This window comes from Helobdella robusta (genome assembly GCF_000326865.2).
Source record: "Helobdella robusta unplaced genomic scaffold HELROscaffold_29, whole genome shotgun sequence".
Lineage (NCBI taxonomy): Eukaryota > Metazoa > Annelida > Clitellata > Rhynchobdellida > Glossiphoniidae > Helobdella > Helobdella robusta.
In genome coordinates, this window is record NW_008704475.1 from 1,834,651 (window position 1) to 1,857,819 (window position 23,169).

The 23,169-nt window shown below is 34.4% G+C and overlaps 1 protein-coding gene across 1 annotated transcript in view; it reads left to right on the top strand.

Annotated features, from left to right (window-relative positions):
• Window positions 1–22,714, top strand: part of HELRODRAFT_81068 (hypothetical protein) — a gene marked incomplete at both ends in the record, with an annotated part of 35,150 nt that extends 12,436 nt beyond the window's left edge. Inside the window, 21 exons of the mRNA XM_009020869.1 lie at window positions 3,887–4,000; window positions 4,151–4,337; window positions 6,418–6,536; window positions 8,225–8,354; window positions 8,527–8,639; window positions 10,247–10,417; window positions 13,132–13,194; window positions 13,447–13,566; window positions 13,874–14,005; window positions 14,259–14,339; window positions 14,884–14,983; window positions 15,146–15,153; window positions 15,565–15,744; window positions 17,116–17,240; window positions 18,707–18,797; window positions 18,998–19,084; window positions 20,645–20,815; window positions 21,371–21,474; window positions 21,629–21,755; window positions 21,876–21,967; window positions 22,549–22,714. Of these exons, the coding sequence (XP_009019117.1) occupies window positions 3,887–4,000; window positions 4,151–4,337; window positions 6,418–6,536; window positions 8,225–8,354; window positions 8,527–8,639; window positions 10,247–10,417; window positions 13,132–13,194; window positions 13,447–13,566; window positions 13,874–14,005; window positions 14,259–14,339; window positions 14,884–14,983; window positions 15,146–15,153; window positions 15,565–15,744; window positions 17,116–17,240; window positions 18,707–18,797; window positions 18,998–19,084; window positions 20,645–20,815; window positions 21,371–21,474; window positions 21,629–21,755; window positions 21,876–21,967; window positions 22,549–22,714 (2,481 nt within the window). The remainder of the gene's footprint in view (window positions 1–3,886; window positions 4,001–4,150; window positions 4,338–6,417; window positions 6,537–8,224; window positions 8,355–8,526; window positions 8,640–10,246; window positions 10,418–13,131; window positions 13,195–13,446; window positions 13,567–13,873; window positions 14,006–14,258; window positions 14,340–14,883; window positions 14,984–15,145; window positions 15,154–15,564; window positions 15,745–17,115; window positions 17,241–18,706; window positions 18,798–18,997; window positions 19,085–20,644; window positions 20,816–21,370; window positions 21,475–21,628; window positions 21,756–21,875; window positions 21,968–22,548) is intronic.
• Window positions 22,715–23,169: the final 455 nt, after the last annotated feature.

Consider the following 23,169-nt stretch of genomic DNA (forward strand, 5'->3'; position numbering starts at 1 on the left):
TTCGCCAATTCCAGATTGTTTTTAAGATTTTGGAGATATTCTGATCCTCGGCCAACATTTAAAGGAAATTCTCGTTCACCTGTCCAGTTTTCTTTCACCACTGTTAACGGGCCTCTCGGCAACGTTCCATACAATAATGTAAATGGACTTATATGGGTCGTGGCAGAAGGTCGTTCTCTCAAGCACCAAAGTACAAATGGTAATACTTTGTGCCAACTACGTGGATAATCTTGGGCAACCTTGTATATCATCGTCTTCAGGGTTCTGTTACATCTTTCAACAACGCCCGAAGCTTCTGGATGTTCGGGTGTGTTAAATCTAGGACAGCACCCCAACCGTTTTAACATCTCCTTTGTGAGTTGACTCGTGAAGTTTGTTCCGCAGTCAGAGCTGATTATTTTTGGAATGGAGTGTGTCATGAATATCTGTAATAAAACTTCACAAGTGGCCTTCGCACTCAACGATCTGAGAGGGTAGGCCATGGACCAACGCGTGAATAAGTCCACTGCTACCAAAGCGTAATTATATTCCGGTTTAGGTCCTATTTCCGTGATCATCGGTCCAATGCAATCTGTAACCAAATGACTGAATGGTAATTCGTCGTTTCAAGGTATCGGTGTGATGGGAACTTGTTGATCTCTTTTAATTGGTGCTCTGAGTTGACAAATCACACACGTTTTACAGTACTGTCGTACCTTTTCTGTCATATCTGGAAGCCAGAAATTTAATCCGATACGATAACGCGTTGTCTTATACGCCATATGCCCTGCAAATGGGGCATCGTGTCCCAGATGTAATATGGTTTGGATTCTCGAAATTGGGAGACACAATTGTTTTACCTTGTGTCCTAATATTTCTTCTCGATGATACAACAGACCCTCTTCTATGAAGAAGTTGTGTTTTCCGGTTTTAGCGTGTTCCCAACACCTTTTTAATGATTCACACGCTAGTTGTTCTTCGAGGAGTGTTGATTTTTCAGCAACCGCGCTATCCTTACTTCCCGTCTCTTCTAAATCGGGTTTGTCAACTTCCTGGTCTTCGTCGGTTGATTCTTCTACGTCAGACGTCGGATCTTGTCTCTTCACTTTTGCTTCATTTACCGACTTCCCTATTTCCCTTTCAACTAGTTTGACTTCGACGGTCACTGGATTTACTTGTTCGGTTTTGTCAACCACCGGGTTATCGCAGGTTAATTCGTTTCTCTTACTTGCCGAATCCTGCATCTTTTGCAGCTTCATTGATTCATCAATTTCTGACAGGTTTGTTTGTGGAATCGGTTCCTCGATCAAGTCAACGACACTTGGAGTTAATAATAGCCCTTCACATAGTTTGGGAACAATTGCGCAATATATCTTCACTACTGGCGCAATATTTGTTTGTGTCTTATCCTTACAAGTAGGTTTGATCTGAATCCATACACCTTTCGTATGGTCGAAATGTTGTCCAATTACCTTTATTGCTATAGTGTCTACCGGCTGTAATTTTAACTGGCAGCTGATCTCTTCACTGATGCAGCATATTTCTGATCCACTATCAATTAACGCCTTTTGATCAATCTCGTCGTTAATATTTACTTCGATGTACTTGCGATCATAAAATTTGTTTGCTTCAATGACAACTTCCTTTGTTCTTATTGGTGTTTCGATTTCAACTGGTCTCTGCGTTTTTTTGTCCGTCTCACAGCGCATGACGTTTCTAGTGGCCGTAGGTGTATTTCTATTTTTCCATGTACAGTGCTTTGCAATATGACCAATCTTTCCACAAGAAAAACAGGTTTGTTTGGGTGAAGCTGATTTGTTGTTGCTACTTCTATACATCTGGTGCTCATTTTCTCGAAATGATTGTATCTGATTGATACTCTCCGGCATATATGTATTGTCGCTCGAAACTTTCATGTTCATGGCGGTTTCATATTTGTCGATCGTTTGTGCCAACACGTCAGGACTCATCCAGGAAGCTGCTTGCTCTTGTGACAAAATAAATTCGAGAGTATGTCTTGGTAGCAACTCTTTCATTCTATCTGCACATATCAATTTCATTGCATCTTCTAATCCCGTAATGTTACGGCTTTGAAAATAGTGGTTCAGCGTGCCGTATAATTTCGCCCCGAAACTCGTGTACGATTCGCTTTTCTGTCTTCTCAGGGCGAAGAATTCATCTCTCAATTTTGTCGGGTTTAACCTGAACTCCTGCAGGATGAGTCTTTTAATTTCGCTATAATCCTTCAGACCGTCGGCGGAAATAGTATGCAACCACGTTTTGGCCTTTTCGTTCAAACTCATTATCAACAAATTGGCTTGAATTTCTCCGTCTACGTGATAGTTTCGAAAAATTTTCTCTACGTGTTCAAAGAATGCAGGAATATCTCTTGGCTCTAACGGACAAGTTCCTATCAGATGTTTTAACGACTCCGCGAAAAATCGAGTCTGTTGCATTAGTTTTATCGTGTTATTATCCTCACTAGCATCATTGGCCACTCTTCGATTATTCATACCTTCTACCTCTAGTCGTCGAATTTCTAATTCTTGACTCTTAAGCCTGAATTCGGCTTCATCTTTTTCACGCTATCTGGCCATCTCTGCTTCTTTGAGCTTATATTCCCTCTCATCTTTCTCTCGTTGTCTACCAATCTCCGCTTCTCGAAGCCTATACTCCATTTCTAACTGTTTCCTTTCGTATAAGTTCAATCCACCTTCAGCATCTTTCGACACAGCACCCTCCGCCGCAATACTGCATGGAGAATCAGCGCTGTCTGCCAAAATTGTTGCCCACATTTCTAACAGCTGTGATCTGCTCATCAATCGTACACTGGCTTCGTCGATTGATCTCTTCAGTAGCTTCTTTGTTATCTGTTCGTTCGACAGACGTTGTAATTTTTGTTGTTTCATCTTCGTCAATCGATCCATTATAATTTTGAATTCTCAACTTACAACAAACGTACAACAAATGTAATAACTTATGACTAAGTATTTAATTAATTTTTTTATATAAATGTCAAAACGTCCTATTAGTTATTTAATTATTCAATTATTGTCGTACACCAATTAAATAACTACCCCACTTCTGGTACCAATGTAACGGGTTCGATATTAACTAAACACAACGACAGATATATTATTAATCCTCCTTTATTAAAACCTAACTAAATAATTATTCGAATAAATCAAATTAACGAAAATGCAACAATACAATACTCAATTTTACTAACGTCAACTCCGGCCCAAGAGCCACAGAAAAGAAAGAGAGCTTAACTTATTTGCGTAGGCTATTTATAGACATGCACGGTGCTCTCTACTAGGTAAGCGCTTGTACTTTGGTCTAGTAATCGACCCACGTGACCATACGGCGCTCTCTTCTAGGTAAGATTTTCATCTATTCTAACAATTAACAGCTAACAATTTCCATTACATATATATATATATATATATATTAACAAACATTTTAAAACATATCAAAATAATTGCAGATAGATCTATTTCGACGTTAAACGTCATTCGTCAGTGCATTATTTATAAATTTAAGTAATGCATGCATAGACCTCCTTCTAATCTACTTGTCACTTCAAATTTTCAACCAAACTTATCCTCTAGACTAGACTAGCAAAATAATATTGATTGTCATTGCATGCACTGTTTTCTCTCTAGAACAGGTCTTCTTCGCTCTTCACGTTCATTTCTGATTCTATATGAATAACAATCTCAATAATGCGCATTCAATGTTTTGGTTATTATCTTTGATCAGTTGATTATTTGTTCTATTTATTTCTAAAGCGTATTTTTTGTTAGTGAAAATTTATTTTAGTTAAATGTTCTCATTTTGAAGATTGATTAAAAAGCGTTAATGATGAAATTTTACCAAAAATATGAAAGCGCATAAAACTATTTAGGTGACAAGTGTTTACATGGGCTTAATGGTCAATTTGGTGGATGCATGGTCGCCTTATAAAGCTGCTACATTGGCGCTCAACGATACCATTGAAAGCAATAATATAAAATCACTGGTTATTTCATTTTTCTGCAACGTCATTTAGTATATTGTTAATTTTTTGGAGTATAAAAACTGTTTTTATTATTTTTTTAATGTATTTTGAACTGTTGAATCATTATAGGTTTGACAAGATAAATATTTTTGTTATTTATTTTCTGGACAGACTGTACGACATAGTAACAAGGTTTTGGCAATGTTGTCTACTCTTGATAACATTTTGCAAGAGGGTGTCTTAACAAAACATTATATCTTGAAAAATGTGAACAAGTTGTTGAATGATCTGAGGGACTGCAATGTGGCTCTCAGGTGGCTCATGCTACACACTGCACCACTGGCCGTCACACATCCAGGTTTCTTCATGTTTGCATCCAACATCATGTCATATACCTTCTCAGTTTAATGTTGTATTTGTATGGTACTGCATTTAACTAGCAAAAATCAAAGTTGAAAATTTAAACAAAGTTGAAACAAACCAATACATGATTTGACAAGTTATTAGCTAGTTGAAAAAATAAAAAATTATTATATATGTGGATGAGATAAAATAGCCGCATATTGTAATATAAATCAAAAGTTAGAGTATAAGTTGGGGTAATGTTTTGCTATAACAAGGTATGGGTTATTTCTGTCTTGTCTTCTCAATTCAGCAGACCAGTGTATTCAGAAAAAACATCCAACCATACGGAAATTCAAGCTATAATTTGCTGACATAGATTGGAAAATATTTTACATTTGGTAATAGTAAGTGGCACTGTGGGGTTTTGTCATGTGATGGTGCATCCGGCAGTTGAGTCTGACCAAGCAATCCCTGAATTGTTTGTTGTTTGCTGAGCAGCAATAATAATGATGATGCTGGTCAAGTTCACCGATGGTGAATCTGATGTGCTGTCCATGTTGATAGAGCCCTCACTGTATAACAACCTGTACAGCTATGTAACAACCTGTACAGCTACGTAACAACCTGCACAGCTATGTAACAACTTGGCCACCCCGCCTGGTTTCAACGTCAATAATATTGTTAATTGCCTAAATTTGAATCACCTGAAATTGAATCGTGACAAAGCAGAATTAATCCAGTTAGGATCTAGAAGGGCTCTACCCTTACTTGGTAATACGAGAGGTGTAATATAATAGGTTGTAGCAAATTAAAAATTTCTTGTTTAATAATGCATTAGCAACCTCGGACCGCGAAACTTGGTACTTGTTTTTTAGCTACGGCGATAATTAAAACTCATCAAAAAATGTCTTCTTGGCAAAGAGAGTTTATTGCAACAGTCTGTTGGAATGATGACGAGTAGGTTATATGAGCTTTGTCAAAATCGGCTCCACCACGAGAAGATTGTTGCTCCAAAGCATCAACAACATTTGTCTCCTGTGCCTTTTTTTTGCCCCAGTAACTATACATCACTCACTATAGTGGATCTCTGGAGAAACCGGTCTGCGGCTGCAAACTTGCTTGGATCTCGTCTAGATTGATGAGCCAGTCATGAAACAGGGCAACAACAACCAAAATTTCTTCTAGCTAACATTTTTACAAGTTGGTTAATTTCGTTTGTATTATGTAGGTTGATTATTGTATTTAAGTTATGAATGGTGCGGCTGTGGAAGTGCGGCTAAAAGTGTTCAACGATTTCAAAACGCTGCTGCAAGGTTGGTTATTGGGTTAGATAGACAAAATCATGTGACAGGATAATTAAAAGTTCTTTATTGATTACTGATTCAAGATGTAGAAGCTGGTGGTGGTTGCTTGCAGTTGCCTCCATGGTGGTGGACCTGATTATTTGATAGTCTGATGTCAACATAGGACGTGCTCTGCGATCTGTTTCGTGTGAATTGATGTTGTTCGTCTGAGATTTTGAATAATTTACCAATATGCAGGAAACTAATCTTTCAGTTCTAGAAGTCTTTAAACGAATTGGAGACATATTGGTTCAACTAAGCTTTCAATCATTAATTTCTAAAAAATAATAAAAAGAAAATAGTAAAATTAAAATTACATACAAATTTGATCAGACGTAAAAGTATGGTTAGACTCCAATTGTGTACACGGATATCATGGAATGGTGGAGATGATGGGGAAGATGAAAATTATGAAAAATGTATCAATAAATTTAAATATTAACCATTTATTATCATCGGTTTAAGTCAGGTAAGCGTTAAATAATTGAAAGGGTTCACAATATTGTTTCTCAGGAATCATCTTAATCTACAAATTATGTTTAAACTAGACCTTAAGCATTGAATGATTGAGATGGTCTTATGATTAATTTGCGTTAAACGACTGGTTTGTTACTAATTTTTCAAAGAAATGTAATGCGTATTTGTGACAGTGCAAAGCTATTTATAGGAAAAAAAATTTTAAATAAAATGACTTGATTAATTATATAATTTCTCTTTCGCAAACTTATATTATTTTTATTATTTACCAAGAAACAACGAAAAAGTGCCGCCAGTTGAGAGAACAATTGTTGCAGGACAGCAAATGTAGCAAGCATCAAATATTTCAATTGCTTATTTTCACGGCTGACTTGGAACTTAAATTTAAAAAGGTTATTTTTGTCTAACCTCAATTTGAGTTTTACAAAGAAAATATTGTAAATTACTAGTGAAACGTGTGTTTCCTATTAGCCTATGCCAGAATGTAAATGCTGGTTTATATAAATATGTAAACTATTTTATGTATCCTAAAATGAGCAAAAAGTCCTATCCTTAACGAACATTTACGTGCACATGTTCCACAGATCCATACACCTGTACGATCACCGCTTAGGGCCGTCTGTTTTCGTTGAATTTTTTTTAGCGTAAGCAACAGTACATGCTGGTTCAAAAGCGAAAACTGTTGACGACTGAGTAGACTTTCTCTATTCCGAGCGCGGCAGAGCATCTACACAAAGGGCCTTGGGGGTCCAAACCACGTTTTTTCATATTTTCTTTCTATCTGTCTTTTTACCTACGTTTGGGCCACTTTCCAGTCGATTTTCTCGATGACCAAAAAAGACCTGCTTGGAAATTCTTGTGTCTGGCATACGTATAACATCCTCTATCTAACGAAACTAAGCTTGAAACAAAAGCAATTCTATACCCATTGTACCGTATTTTTCCATAACCATTGTGTTTGGTACTTTGTCTTCCCACCTGATACTAGCAATCATACGCAGACATCTCATATGAAACTGGTCGAGCCTATGAATGTGACAATGGTTGATCTAGTCCCTTTTCCAGTTGGAAAAAGCAGTGCCTCTCTCACTAGGGCTGCTTTGTTGCCAAGACAGGACTAAACGTCACTGTAGCCTTCACTAACGTGCGACCATCACACCAAGGCCGCCTACGTGCTGGATAGTGGTTAGACACTCACAGTAGTATCCTCTACTTATGCCCGTTGTCATTTTCCTGATGCCTCAGGACTTTTACACTCACAGCATTCATCGGAGAAAACTTGCACAATCGAATTAGTTTAAGGTGGAAAAGTTTCGTGAGAACAAGCCACACCCTCTTTTTCCACAAGGGCCGGTGTCAGCAGGTGTTAGCGACCAGTATGGACGCAGCAGTTTAGTTGGAACTGAGACCGAGTTAATAAGCAGAACCGTCTTCATAGCCAACTGCAAGTGATATCGATTTTCTGTTTGGCCTTTCCTTAAATGGGTCTTGCCACAAAGCAGCGGTCATGTTAAACGAAGTGGAAACAGTGCCATAACTTCTCTTGCAGATGTTGAAGTACCTGGCACACGTCCCAAAGGCCGTCCAAAGAAGTCCTGGTCAGAAACAATCGAGCTAAATTTAAATGAAATGGAAACAACTGATCGTCTAATCTGGCGCAAAAAATTGATGGAAAAGAAAACAACGTCCTATCTCGGGGGAACTGGGTCTCTGGACGCTGAACGAAGATTGATCACTAATTACATTTAAACTAAACAACTAAACTTCTCTCTTTTATATAAGTTTGAAGTCTTAGTTACTGTGTGTCATGTAGCCCTTATTGCCATTGATCTGTTTCTTACTTTGTTAGTCGGCAGGACATTAAAAGAAAAGGAATCATTTTGTTAAGATGTTTTTACGGAGAATAGTGACATTTTTGACAATTGTTGAACAATTGATGGTGTGGAAGTATGTTTAGGCAAGTGGTTCTAAAGGAGGTTGTGTGAGAAATTTCTAAATGGTATCCTATGTTATATTCATCGAAACAATTTAACTGCTTCAAATGATTTGTTATTTAATTATTTACTGATAATTCTGGTAGATGCTCAAAAAAATGTTGGATGATAAGAAACTCATGTGGGATAACAATAAAAAGGAAGCTGCTGATAGATTAATGGAATTAAGTGAAATCTTTGATGGAGCTAAACCTCTGACTAGAGTGGAAAAAAATGGTTAGTTTGTGATTTCATTAAATCAATAATTATTGATTTTAATCACTGAATTTTTTCTTCAGAGCTGATTATTCTATTATTATCAAATATTAATTGATTCGTAAATTTAAATGTCTTTTGAATAGATTCTGACATAAATTAAAGTCGGTGTTTTTACGTTTTTTTAAAAAAGCAAAACTTCAGGACTGGTTTTACAAGATGAGCAATCAGATTAACCAATTGGATTATGACGATTCAACTGCAGCTGGCAGACGAATTGTTCAACTTATACAAGCTCTTGAAGAGGTTCTAAGAACGTTTAACTTTTTTAAATTGTAATCGTTCAGTATTTCGAATGAATAGGGTTTGGTAGCTATATTTCGTTATAACTTAAGAGAAATGACAGCATTAAGATGAGGACATCATATTAGGCATGGAAGCTACCGGAGCCCCTAAATCCATACATTGAAATTTACCGACACCCATCATTGGTTCTGAATTATTTACTGATCCGAAGATGGCAGACCTACTGGTCTACATCACATTAAACAGTTATAACAAATTAAATCTAATAAAAATTCATTGATTTAACTAATTTTTTATGGTTCACAAAATTCACCATTTCATAAAAAAATTACATATATATTTATAAAGAATAACCTTTGCTGGATTTCATGAAAGCAAGATAGTTTTTTTTTAATTTAGAACATTTTTTACCTATTTTGTGCAATGGAAAAGTAACATTTAAACCGTAAGGTTATAATAATTTAAATATTTTGAGAAAGAATCAAAATGCTCCAACCAGATTTCATTTCTTCAAAATTTTACACATTTTCGTCTAGTGCTTTTCTACGTGCATTGTTGCTGGCTATAAGTAGATGCTTTTTTTACTTTTTTTCTTTCTTTTGTTGGCTCAGCTTGCTCTATTGGTCTTCATATCACTTCAGTCTTCTGTCGTCACTCTTTTTATGTTTTTTCATGTTTATGTAGGCCAACATTTTTTTTTGCAAGCTTTGCCAAGGTGAGTTGCCTTTTTTATTGATCTATTTCACTTAAAGCTTTATGCAACAATATTTGATTTTTGTTTTTATCTGTTATTTACTTAGGTTAAACACTTCTGCTTGTTTACGATATCTGATATCGAGTCCAACCTTTCCTTTTGAAAGTATCCACAACATGGCAGCAAACATCATGTTAAATAATGTTGCCGCATGAACACATCTCTGTTCTACACTTTTTGAGACAGAAAATTGTCTGGATTGATCACCATTGTCTTGAACACTGATGCAGCACTGTTATAAAATGGTCCGGACAACCAGATTCAGATATGATATGCCACCGGCAGACATTAGATGTTTTAGTCAAGTCTATTAACGTTGTGCGGGGGTTTGATTTATTGTTTGCGAAGATCACCGGAACACTTATCTTATTTATTGCAGGTAAAATGTTAGCTAGAGTTCTCCTTAACAGATTGCAAATCTATCTCGAATTTGTTATTTTCTCTACATTTTTTCGTAGCTGGCAGTTAGCAAAATCTTGTCTATTGTCCTCTTTTTTTGCCTAGAAATACATTGACTTTAATTCTATCTCTTCATTGTTTACATGCTCTTAAGCCACGTTATCCAGTTATCTCGTCGAACCTATTTTAGCCTTAAAATTACTTATAATATCGATAACTTACTTATATCAATATTTAATTCGGTCATTTTTAGTTTCACTGGTTAGACATCGCTATTGATTTTTCAAAATTACCGAAATCGGTTGTAATCGGTAACCACCATGTCAACATCGAAGTTTTGATATTAGAATGACACTCACTGGTCATGAAATACCTGGTACTTAAACATCGCTATCGATTTTTCAAAATAAGTCGCTCATGTTCATCACGCACATCATCATCATCATCGCTCCAGGTGCAAGAATTCCATCAGCTGGAGAACATAATGCAGGTTAAACAGTTCTTGACGGACACACGATCGTATATGCATCAAATGATTAAAATTATCAACATAAAAGAGGAATCGTTGATTAATCTGCAAATTGTTGCAGATGTGTCATATGCCTGGAAGATCATTGATAGGCAAGTCATTTATTGAAATTTCCAGTTTAAAAATTTTTAATTCTAGGAATTTTTTATAAACTGATCAGTTTTTATAAAATTCACTCATTAGTTATTTTACTTTAATTTTCTTTTATTCAATTATTATTTTATATTTCTTCAATTATTCAATGCTTTCCCAAATACGTTTTATAAAATTGTATTTTTACTGAAGCTATCGTTTTTGCACTTAATGTTTGCTATATATATATTGTTATAACCGCCAGAATGATCAATTTGCCAATGCCTCAATCTCTGCTTGGAAAGACTCCGGTCATCAGCAAATGCATGGCAGACAAATCCATAGGAATTTATTATTTTAGCAACATCAGATGTATATAACATAAACAAGACAGATCCCAAAACTGATCCTTGAGGGACATCTGTCGTAACTCCTTTGACATCTGACAACAAGTTTTTAAATACAACTTGCTGAGTACGACCTGGCAGGTAAGAATCAAACGAAGCGAGTGCAGTACCGAAGATATCAAAATCTTACTTTTATGATTTACGCAATCGGACGCAGACAACATATCGAGAAATGACAGCAACGATATTTTCAGGTCACCCATCGCAGCATATATAAACTTGGCAGAACATGCAATGATGCAGTCTCGCTTGAGTGAAATAGCCAGGTTGATAAATTGGCATTTAATTGTTGCCTGCCGAATAGTTTTTGTAGGCTTGTCACTACAACTCGTTCAAGAGTTTTAGAGATGAATGAGAGGTTTGATATTGGCCGATAATTGTTGACGTTGTTGGGATCTAAGTTAGTTTTTTTCAATACTTGTTTGCAAATAGAAGGAAATCTTCCAAATCGTAAACACAAATTAATGAAACTTTTGAGAAAACAGATGAATAAATCCAAATACTTTTTAACAATGTCTGTTGGTATAAACTCGCTAAAGAACATCTCTGACGGTGATTTAAATATAATGCTTTTAAGCTGCATCTCCTCTTTAACTAGCAGGAAACTAGAGAGTGAAAATTTTGAGGGTAAACTCTTCTTCATTAATCTGTCAAGCACAGGATTTGTTGTTTTATAACATTGTCAATCTTATAAAAAAAATTGCGTTTTCTGATTAGAATTTAACGTAGTGTCATCGTGAGACAGACAACTTTTTGAATTTTTTCACAGAATTTTATTTGCCACACCAGAGATTTTTTGCATTTTTGTTACCATTAATCAGATTGTCCCAATACCGTTATCGTTCATCTGAAAAAAGTCCATTATTTTGTTTTTAAGAAAATATCCATTTATTATTTTTACTTAACGTTGTTTCTGTAGAGTTTTTCCATTTTTCAACAGTACTGCTTGGCTTTTCTGCACTCATCGTGAAACCACGGAGCAGCATTTTTCTATTTGCAATAAATCCCACGAAGTGGAACCAATCTATCAACAATATGTCGTAACTCACCGTTGAATACAGCATGTTCACCATCTACATCAATAGTCTGACATGATTGCGTAACAGGAGTACTTGAGAGAGCTTCAACAAAACCATTTTCATCAAGGTCCTTCCATGATGTAACATACTTTTTTGTTATCTTTCTGATGGAATATGCCGTCATTGCCTTCACCTTTATACAACTGTAATCAAAATATACTGGATGTGGAAAAATTTATACTATACCCTGAAAAATCATGTGAACTAAAATTATTAGATCCAATGTATCACCCAAGGCATGAGTTTGCTGATTCACATGGTTGACTTGATGGAACGTTTCAAATATCTTCGAGTGATATATTTATGTATATATGGGAATAAGACCTTCTGAGATGAATTCCATAGCATTGCTTGCGTTGATCATTTGGTACGATTTCTTAACACATCCACCAACCCCAACACGATTCTACCAACCGAATTCAATAAAAGCAAATAAAATTTGCAATAGAACATGCCAACAACATTGCATCTCTTGACATATTAATACAAACTGACACGGACAACAATGCTTGTTAAACATCTATCAATCAATCTTCGTTGATTGATTAGATCCAATGTCAAACTGTCAAACATCCTGTCAAACATCAACTTACATAAAGCCAACGAACGAAGAAACCTGCCTCAGCCGATTAAGTAAATGTTGCTCTGCATACGAGGGCAGCGCTATTAATGCATTTCATTGTCAATCGAGTGTTCGCCCATTAATCCTGTTTTACCAGTCGCGACGCCGAATTGCAACGAATCACAACGAATAATATGCAATAACGATCGTAATAAATTTGACACAAAAAAGACAAAAGTTTCAGTTATAATAGTATCGTGAACTAAAGATAGTGCGTTTCAAATTCAACAACTTTAACTATTTGCTTTCGTTTTTGTATTATTTTGGATTTTTTGCTTAATTTGGTTTTACATTTTTTGAAAGCGTTTGAAAAGCTAATTTTTGATCCAGTTGAACGTTTAAAAATTTGACAGTTTTATTTTTTTGTTTCGAAATTAGCAGTTGCAATCATGTACGATTCTTTATGACTTTGTTATTGAGTTGGGCTGGAAATTATCATCTGAGTGTTTTAGAGCTGCTCAAAGTAAGTTTATTTTGTGAGAACCACGAAGTTGCGTACATAATTTTTCTCTGTAACTTCGAGGAGGCTCTTTAAATCTTGCCTATTGGCCAGAGCACCGGTGTCGTCAGCATAACAAAAAATTTATTTATTTATTCATTCTTAATAATTTAAACAGTTACACAGATGAGATGCAGAGGGGAATAATCAAGGACCCTTCTCTTGTTATCAAACTGAGAGCCACCTTCCTTAAAGTCAGTTTTTCAACTATTGAATTAACATGAATTTAATTTTTCAACTTATGAATGTCATGGCATTGTTGGTTCATTTTCACCATCAATCGCTGATAATACTGTCTGACGTACCGTAGATATATTTTTTTATGTCTTTATGCAATTTCTTGAATCAACCTGCTGGAAGACATGAATCAGAGAATACATTTCACATCTCATAATTTTCCGAAAATATTTGAATTTGATATTTTTTTCTGTTTTTCGATGCAACAGTTAGCATCGGCCTTAGATCTTCCACTGTTACGAATCAACCAATCAAACAGTTTGGATTTAGTGAGCGTTTCAGAATATTATTCAAAGGAGCTAGTTGCCTATGTTCAACAAGTTTTGCAGGTTTCAAAACATTTTTTGTTATGTTTCTTTTTAGAAATAGTTTTTGTAACGAGATTTAAATGAATCTTTGATTAACAGTTAGATATCTTTCTTGTTGAAAATCATTATTTTAAATACAGTCATCTTTGTCTTACGAGTATGAAATTATAAAATTGTACAAATTGTTGATGAAAATGCCGTTTAAAAAGGTTGCATTATTTGAATGTTTATTTCTTTGTTCTGTTAATTAATTATTTATTGACAATTTTTAATATTATTACTCTAGCATATATTTTTATTGTTAATAATTAGTCTGCTTAATTTTCAGATAATTCCAGAAACAATGTTCACATTGTTAGCTCGCATCATAAACTTATTGACGAGCAGCATCAAAGAGGTGCCCACAAGGCTTGACAAAGAAAAGATGAAAGATTATGCTCAGCTAAATGAAAGATATGAAGTTAACGGAATTGTTGATTTTTTATATTATTTCAATAACTTCTGTCTTCAGATTTCCGAAATAACATTGCATAATTCATTTTATTTATTTGTTTGACGCTCAATTGATCTTCAACTAATTTTTTTTTCATTTATATTTTTGTTACATTTTTATTATTTGTTGTTTGAATTGAATATTAAACATCCAACTTAATTGATCAACAACTTTTGTGAGTTTACAAATTTGCAGCCACTTATCTCTTATTTTAATCCAGGTTGCCAAACTGACGAATTCAATTTCGATATTTGCAGAAGGTATGCTGATGATGAAGCAAACATTGGTTGGAGTAATCAAGGTTCCTCATCATAATGATCAACATTTTTGTTTTCGTGATTTGTTCATTCCCGAACCTCACTTCTTGAAATTTTACTTCTTTACAATTTTGTTTTCCTTCCATGCACTGCTCCTCAAGTTCCAAGCGTACAACTTTAAATAACTTTTATTGTGCCGCTGAACTGACACTGGGCATTCACCGTTTTCTTAAATAATAAAATTTATTTTATAAATACCTTTTATTATTTAACATAATAACAGATAGTAGGGAGTTACTATTTTACTAAATGGTCACTGCAACTGATGTTTTGATTTATAGATGAAATATGATGGATGTTGTAGATTTTAGTTATGCGTGATAGGCAGTGATGCGAGGAAGAACTTATGTGCTATTGAAATTTGATGTTTTCATGTTTTCTGGAATGATTTATGCTTGTTTTAAACACAGAATATTTGATATTATTTACAAACTATCTTCTTTCTCCCATTCTCTACCACTCTATGTTAACATTTTTAATTTGGTTTGTTTAAATTTTTATAAGGCAGTTAAAAATTTAAAAATTTAGATCGATCCCAAACGTCTTTTGGAGGATGGGATTAGAAAAGAATTGGTTATGAGAGTTTCCAGAGCTCTCAACGAAACTTTAGTTTTTAAAGCCAAGGCAAGTTTGTTAATTGCGATTTATTAGTCCAAACAATTTTAACAATCACTGTTTATTTTTTCATTTGCAAATTATAATCGTATTATGAATCTAAAATAATTAGTTATTTATGTAAGTCATCTTTAACGTTGTATTATAAGCTGAATACTCTTGGACCACGGTGGAGGTCGTTCAGTCATTTTTTCATTGAGTTTAAAATACCTTAGGTTTTAAAATAGCCATTAAATAATGATGATTTTGAAACTGTTGTCAGTAATGCTAATCATATAACAAAAGCGAGGAAAATTTAAAATTTATCATAAAAATTCATCCTTTTAAACCTGCTTTATTGCCTCAAAGGAAAATGAGTCAGGAAAATGTCCAAATCTAAATGAATTCTTCAATAGTAAAGTCATTATTAAAAATCATTCATCAACATAAGCCCAAAAAGCTAAAAAACGTTTAGCGCTATGGAATTTTGATGAGCAACTCTAAATATTTTGACGATTTAACTTTAAAATAAATTTGTTGAAGCATTAATACTTTCATTGTGTTTTTTGAATATTTTAACCATTTGTATTGTTGCTAACCAATTATGCCCTGTAGAACAATGAACTCTTCACAAAATTGGATGAGTTGGGATACATAGTTGATGGTTATCATAGATCGTTTGAGTACATCCAAGATTACGTGGATGTGTGTGGATTGAAAATTTGGCAAGAAGAAATATCTCGCATCATAACTTTTAACATAGAGCAAGAATGTAACAGTTTTCTAAGGAATAAAGTTGGTCATTGTTTTATTCGGTTCTTTTTGGGTTTTTTCATGTATGAAATAATAGAAATATAATTATGTAATAATTATATAATAAGGGGAAACGTTGGTCTTTAAAAATTTACTTTTCCTGGTCAAAAAATCATACTTTTTAATAAAAACTTGGATTTTTTCCGAGGACTGCCAGTTCTCGTCAAGTTTTGCTATGCCTGACTTTTTGTAGGTGCATTGAATGTAAAATTTGGGCGTCGCGAGCAGGTAATATTAGTTTGCATCAATTCACATTAGTTTACATTAGTTCACAATAAGGGTCCTCGGGCTTTTTTTTCACCCCGACCATGATCGACTCGGACTGGATATCATTGCAGGATGGTTGGCAGGATGTTGATGGTATATTCTAGCGTTTGCATTTACATTATTATGTATAAACTATGATGTGAACGTTATTTTTTTCGTGCGCTTAAATATAATAAATTCACTTTTAGATGTCACAGGTATGCAAATTATTTTGATCTCTGAGCTTTATATATATTCGCAATAAAACATTGTGTCTATCACACGTGAATTTGCACTGAATACGTTTTATAATAACGACAATTAGTGGTAATAAAAAATAAATATTATAAATGTGCATACGCGTGGTCAGGTGCTTGCTTCTCAGCATGTCTAATTAATAAGAATGCAAGCGGTGACGAAGATTGTATCTTATTTGAAGCTTTTAAGAACATTGTCCATGTGCCGGATAGTTTTTGTTTCTTTCCACGCAACAATGCAACGCACTAGTTTTATTTTTACTTGCAAAATGAGCATAACTACGCATGTCGTGTGTTACCGTTTGTATAGTTCTTTTGCTTTCACGGAAATACGCTGTTTGGCTTCGGCTCCTGTCGGATATCTTGTTTTACTGTCAGGCCAAATCCGACTCCGACCGGGTATCAAGAAGCCCTATCCGGTGCACCTCTTCACTTCACATTAGTTCAGAGCAATTCACATACACTCAAAATAAATTTTAACTCAATTTAAAAAATGTTTTTGGAATACAAAGAGAAACGTCTGTCAAAAGCTGTTCAATTCAACAATTAACGAACAACATAGGCTCAGTATTATAAAAACTTTTCAAAATGGATAGCGGTAGGTTTTGTAACAAGCACTTGTTCATATGCCCTTATTTAAAATTTGTTAAATGTCTTTTTGTCCAAAACGCTTCCACCATACCTACATAATATTTACCCGACGACCCAAGTATAAAAGAAAATGAAATATATCAAGATAATGTCAATCCATCCGTACACTTAACTAGCAAAAATATTTAACATTCATAAATAGTTTTTGTCATATAAAAAATGGTTGATATAATACTGAATGCTTATTGAATTACATCAGGTGCTAGGTTGGCAGAGTGTCCACCAGTCACAGAACATTCCCATCCCAAGCTTCCCGTCAATCGATTGCTCAATCACTTTCATCGGCAGATTGATCAGGGAGATACTTCGAGTCACAGATTCTAGGTAATTTGTTTTTTAATATTTTTATTTATCTGCAATTTTCAGAATAGACGGAATGCAATCATGTTGATTCTAAGAATTCCATTATCTCGTTAATGTACCGGATTGCACTGCGTGATGGCCTAATGGTTGAAGACGCCCGGTTCTGTTTTGCAGTGCCCACAGTAACGAGGTTTGAATACGAAATGGGATCCCGCTTGTCACCTGCTCTGTGTGTAATGCGTCGTTTATTATGTATTTACATGCTCAGTTGTCAATTTTAGAAGAGTGTATAAGATCTTTAAACTTATCTAATCATATGTTGATTATGAAGATTAAATTTTGTTGATTACAGAGCTTTGTATAATCTTAATTGCGAGTTGTTCTGAAGGAGTTGTCATTAAATACCTGACGAGATGGTTCAGCTAGAGTGTCTTGAAACCGAATGATTTTATCCAATGAGGATAGATGCATTGCTAACAATTTGCATGCATATTTTTGTGTTTTAATTGTCAATTATCTGATGAGCGTGCTTCTTATAAATAACATTAGGCACGACACTATCAATCAATCTTCGCTTTGCGTCCAGAGATCCGGTTCCCCGAGGCACGACACTGTTCTCTCATTTATTCAATTGAAATTTTTCAGTACTTCCTGTCATTGATCTTCGCTCGGCAATTAAGTTATTCGATAGTCTAAAAATGCTTTGAGATCATTTTATGTTAGCAAAATACATTTATGTCAGAGAAACAAACATTAAATAGCATTTTACGTGAGTTTCAACTTTGACGTCACCTCCTCGATCAATGCTTTTCTTCTCAATATAAGCAACCATTTTTCCCGCTGTCTTCAATCATGGAAAATAGAAACTATGAAAGCAGAAAGCGGGCAGCGAGGTGATTTGATCTATCCGTGATGGAGTGGGAAGAGTGAGAAGCGAGAAAAGATGTGGATCATCAAACATAAATAAGCAGCAGGAAATGAATCGACGAATGAAGTCCTCCGATCTGAGCTGACTGGAGCTTATAAAATTTAACTCCTGCGTCAACAATTTCTTTTTACGAAAACAGTTACAAATCATGAATTAATTTGAAGCTGTAGAGAAATGTAGGGATGAATTAAAAATGCTGGTGTTTGATGCGTTATTGATATTTTTAAAATTTGAAATTTTCTAGAATATAATTATTTTAACAATTTATACGTTGATAATTTATTTATTTGTTTATTTATTAATTTTATAATATATATTATAATTGTTGTTGTTGTTGTTATTATTATTATTATTATAGTTGAAGTAGCTCACAAGTAACATTCATGTAGAGCAAAAAATATTTAGTCTAAATATTTTTTGATGCGTTATTGATATTTTTAAAATTTGAAATTTTCTAGAATATAATTATTTTAACAATTTATACGTTGATAATTTATTTATTTGTTTATTTATTAATTTTATAAAAAATATTTAGACTAAATATTTTTTGCATTTCTAGGTGTTCAGTCTATTCGAACATAACTAGTACATGGTATGATATTAAAACTAAGCAAGAAGTGGTTAATTTGAAACTCTTTGAAAAAATTGAGGTTATATTTTTTAATTAAATTTTAAATTTTTTCTTGTCATGAAAGTCGCTTAAATAAAAAAAATCAATAATCATCTTGTTATACTTTTTAAAAAAAATTGGTTACTTACTTACCTATATTTGTTGGCAAATTAGAAAATGAGCATTTTAAGAAAATTGAGAAATAGCATTTGACAAGTGGTAATTAAAAAATTTTTCCAGAAATCTCTTGGGACGTGGGGTCTTGCCGGTCTAGACAGACTCTTGAGTTTCATGATTGTCCAAACTTTACAAACCTATACATCGTTTGTTCACAAAAAAGTTATTGCTTCCGATAAACAGAACTTGGAAATGATTGACAAATTAGCAGGCCAGTTTAACGCCGAGGAGAATGGCTATCAACTTACTGGTCAGACTTTTATGAAACAAAATAGATTAGCTATTCAAAGTTTCAATACAATTTATTAAATATTTAAAAAATGTTTTCAATGTGTGTGTGTGTTTGTGTTTGTGTGTGTGTGTGTGTGTGTGTGTGTGTGTGTGTGTGTGTGTGTGTGTGTGTGTGTGTGTGTGTGTGTGTGTGTGTTCTTTCATACATATTTTGTTAAATTCGATCGATGATATCGGTTTGTTAGGCTTCTTTTTCAAGTTTTCTAACTTTCTTATCAACTTCTTACGTTTGTAAACCAAATCGTGACGCTATAAAAATAAATAATATAATATATAACATCTTATAATCAATTGTTGGGTAAGTTTCTGGTTGACTTAACATTTAGTTTAGTTTTGTTGATTTTTATTTCCAACAGTTCAGTCGCAAAAAGTTCTGGGCACATGTCATGCGAAGTTCGGCAAGTTCTCCTCATTCTACATCGACAACATGCTCAAAGCGAGTTTCGATTAATATTTTTTATTAATTGTTTTGTATCATTTCTTTAGTTTTTGTTTTAAAATTGTAAAGTATATCATATTTTTAGAGAATGAAATATTAATTTTTGCTAACAACTATTCGCCATTCAAAAGGTTACCAGCGTATAATATGTTTCCTTCTATACATTGTACATCCGCCTATAACTGATCTGTCCACCTCCTTACATCTGTCCACCACCCACATCTGTCTACCACCCTACATCTGTCCACCACCCTACATCTGTCCACCACACTACATCTGTCCACCACCCACATCTGTCCACCACCCTACATCTGTCCACCACACTACATCTGTCCACCACCCTACATCTGTCCACCACACTACATCTGTCCACCACCCACATCTGTCCACCACCCTACATCTGTCTACCACACTACATCTGTCCACCACCCTACATCTGTCCACCACACTACATCTGTCCACCATCCACATCTGTCCACCACCCTACATCTGTCCACCACCCTACATCTCTCCACCACCTTACATCTGTCTACCACCCTACATCTGTCCACCACCCACATCTGTTCACCACCCACATCTGTCCACCACCCACATCTGTCCACCACCCTACATCTGTCCACCACACTACATCTGTCCACCACCCACATCTGTCCACCACCCTACATCTGTCCACCACACTACATCTGTCCACCACCCACATCTGTCCACCACCCTACATCTGTCCACCACACTACATCTGTCCACCACCCTACATCTGTCCACCACACTACATCTGTCCACCACCCACATCTGTCCACCACCCACATTTGTCCACCACCCACATCTGTCCACCACCCTACATCTGTCCACCACTCTACATCTGTGCTTCTCAGATTCACAAAAGCGAACTAGAAGCGATGTATTTTTAAGCGAATTTGGACTATTTCAGTGTTTTTTCTTTATGGTCTTATTTGATGTTTTGAAACTGGCATCATTTAGAGTTTTCCCATATTAACTTTCAACCCAAATTTTTCCGCTTTCTTCTGACAAGCCTCCCAACAGTACTACAATCTTTTCCATGCATTCTGCAATCAGACAAACAGCATTTGCATATTCTACTATCCTCAACCATCTTCATCCCGTCATCTGCTGTTGCACCTTCGTACTTTAAAGTCTCTAACAGCTTTTCGTCGCCGTCCTAAATATTATCTTCTTAAGCTTATTTTTGATTATTTTTGCATTGTTGAAATTATTATTATTGCTGCTTGTTGTTATTAGTAGTGCTTTATTTACTTTAGATTTTTTTATTTTTTATTTACTTGATGCTTATAATTTTGTTTTCTTATTTATCATGTAAGGTACTGTTTTTGACTAGCTGGTTTTGCTGATGATTTTGTCTTTTGCATTGTACTTTTTTTGTATGTGCTGCTCTGGTTAGTTGTATCATTTGTAATAGTTAATGTACTACTTTAGAAAAATCTTTTTGTACGTTTATGTAAATTATTCTCCGAGCAATGTTTAGGAGTGAGTTTAAATAAATAAATACATATGTCCATTACAATACGACTGTCCACTGTATACATTTTATTATATTTTTGTGCATGATAATGGAATTTTCTTTTAAATCAATGGCTTAGTAATTTTACTGTGGAATGACATTGAATCGTTATTTCAACATAAAAGTTACATCATCAACCTCCATCATGACCGTTAGCTAATATTTTCAGATCGGACAAATGCAGCTGTTAAAAAGGCTGATTAACTACCAGCTCTCGTCGTCCTGCAAATTTGAATCCAAGTTCTTCTATTCTGCATTACAGAACATGAATGAGTATGATTTGTTCGAGATTTTTTTTTTAAGTTTTCTAAAACTTCTCGATATCTTTGAATTATTTTTTGAGATTTGTACTAATTTCTTGATTAATCTTAGTTTGAATTACATGGTAATGATTGTTTACATAGCCGATGAACATTTTTATCAACAGTATTTTACTGTCTAAAATAGAGCTGCAGTGCACAAATCCCAACAATGCCGCTTTCGAATCATCCTCTCTTCTCTATGAATTGTCCAATTATATGGAATCGTCTGGTTTATCTAATCCTTTGGATAAGGTTTTTGTTTTATTTTTTTTCAAAAGTTCACTTTTAAACATTTATACCGATCAATTGTACTCACCAGTTTTCTGTCTATATTGCAATTTTATTTTAACGATTTTGGTTATCTATTTACAGGTTTACATAAGTGCAGAGAATTCTCCGAGGGTATCATTGTTCAACTTCATCATGATCTCAAGCCTTCTACAAAGACTTAATTGTAATTTTGCGTCTTTTTTTCAAACGATTTTCTTTTTTATTTTTGTTAGTAAATATTTAATGTAGTTTATAATTTCAGGCTCCTAATAACTGCTTAACATCTCATAATTTGTATTTGCATCTTTTGTTTTATATAATTAACATTTCTTTTTATGAGGAATTCAGAATAGACTGAGTGATTTGAAAATAGGGTATGAATAAATAAAAAATGTAAATGTGTATTTTTTTTACATTGTGTGGGTTTTCGTGTGTGTTTTGGCGTGTGTGAAGAAATGAAGAGGAGCGATTTAAGATAAATGACATTTTTTTAAATTGTTACCAACGATTAAAGGTTTAAGGTCAATTACACTCTTCCAAATGTCAGAGGAATCAACAACGCGCACAAACGTCGTATATGAATACATGCTAAATGATGCATCACACACAAAGCATGTAATAAGTGGGGATCTTTTTGTCATATTCGAACCCGGTTACTGCGAAACAGCACAAGGCGATCTCAGCCACTAATAAGCTTGCAAACATTAACTAAATACATTTGTAAAGATTAACCAATTGTAATTATTACATAAACTTTAGATGACTCATTAAATAGTAAAAGAATGTCAGACTGTATTGATGGGATTCCCTTTGTAGTGGGCATCGTCACAATTATGAAGCAGTACCATCTCAAATCAAGTCTTGAATTTGTTATGATACTCAGTAAACATGCTAAGACACTTGTCCAACCACAAAAGTTTGTCTCATATTTTCTTCTTTAACTTTTAATTTGTTATTCAAACAACTCTTTATTTTGTGCAAGTGTAAGAACTCATAAAACTGGCTTTAACACAAGAATAAAAAAAGAAATCTTGAAGTTGAGAAATATAAAGGTAAAATGCAAGAACTACTTGAGCTATGATTTAATTTAACCATCTGCCATGCAACTGCGTAGTCTTTCAAATCTTGCTCTAGTTTAACGTAGCGCAAGAATCACGTCATCTAACTATCTTCCTTTGTTCTCATGTTCAAATTTTTTTATATTTTAAACACAAATACGTGCTACCAACTTTTTAAAGCATGTGCATGGTCCGAAATTGAGGATATTTTGTGAATAGTATAGAATTTTAAATTAATTATCGTGTACTACCTGTATTTTTTTAAATTTTTAAATTGTTGTCATGCAGCTCAAACGACTCAGAAATGACTTGTTTGGTTTCGTTCATAAATCATTTCT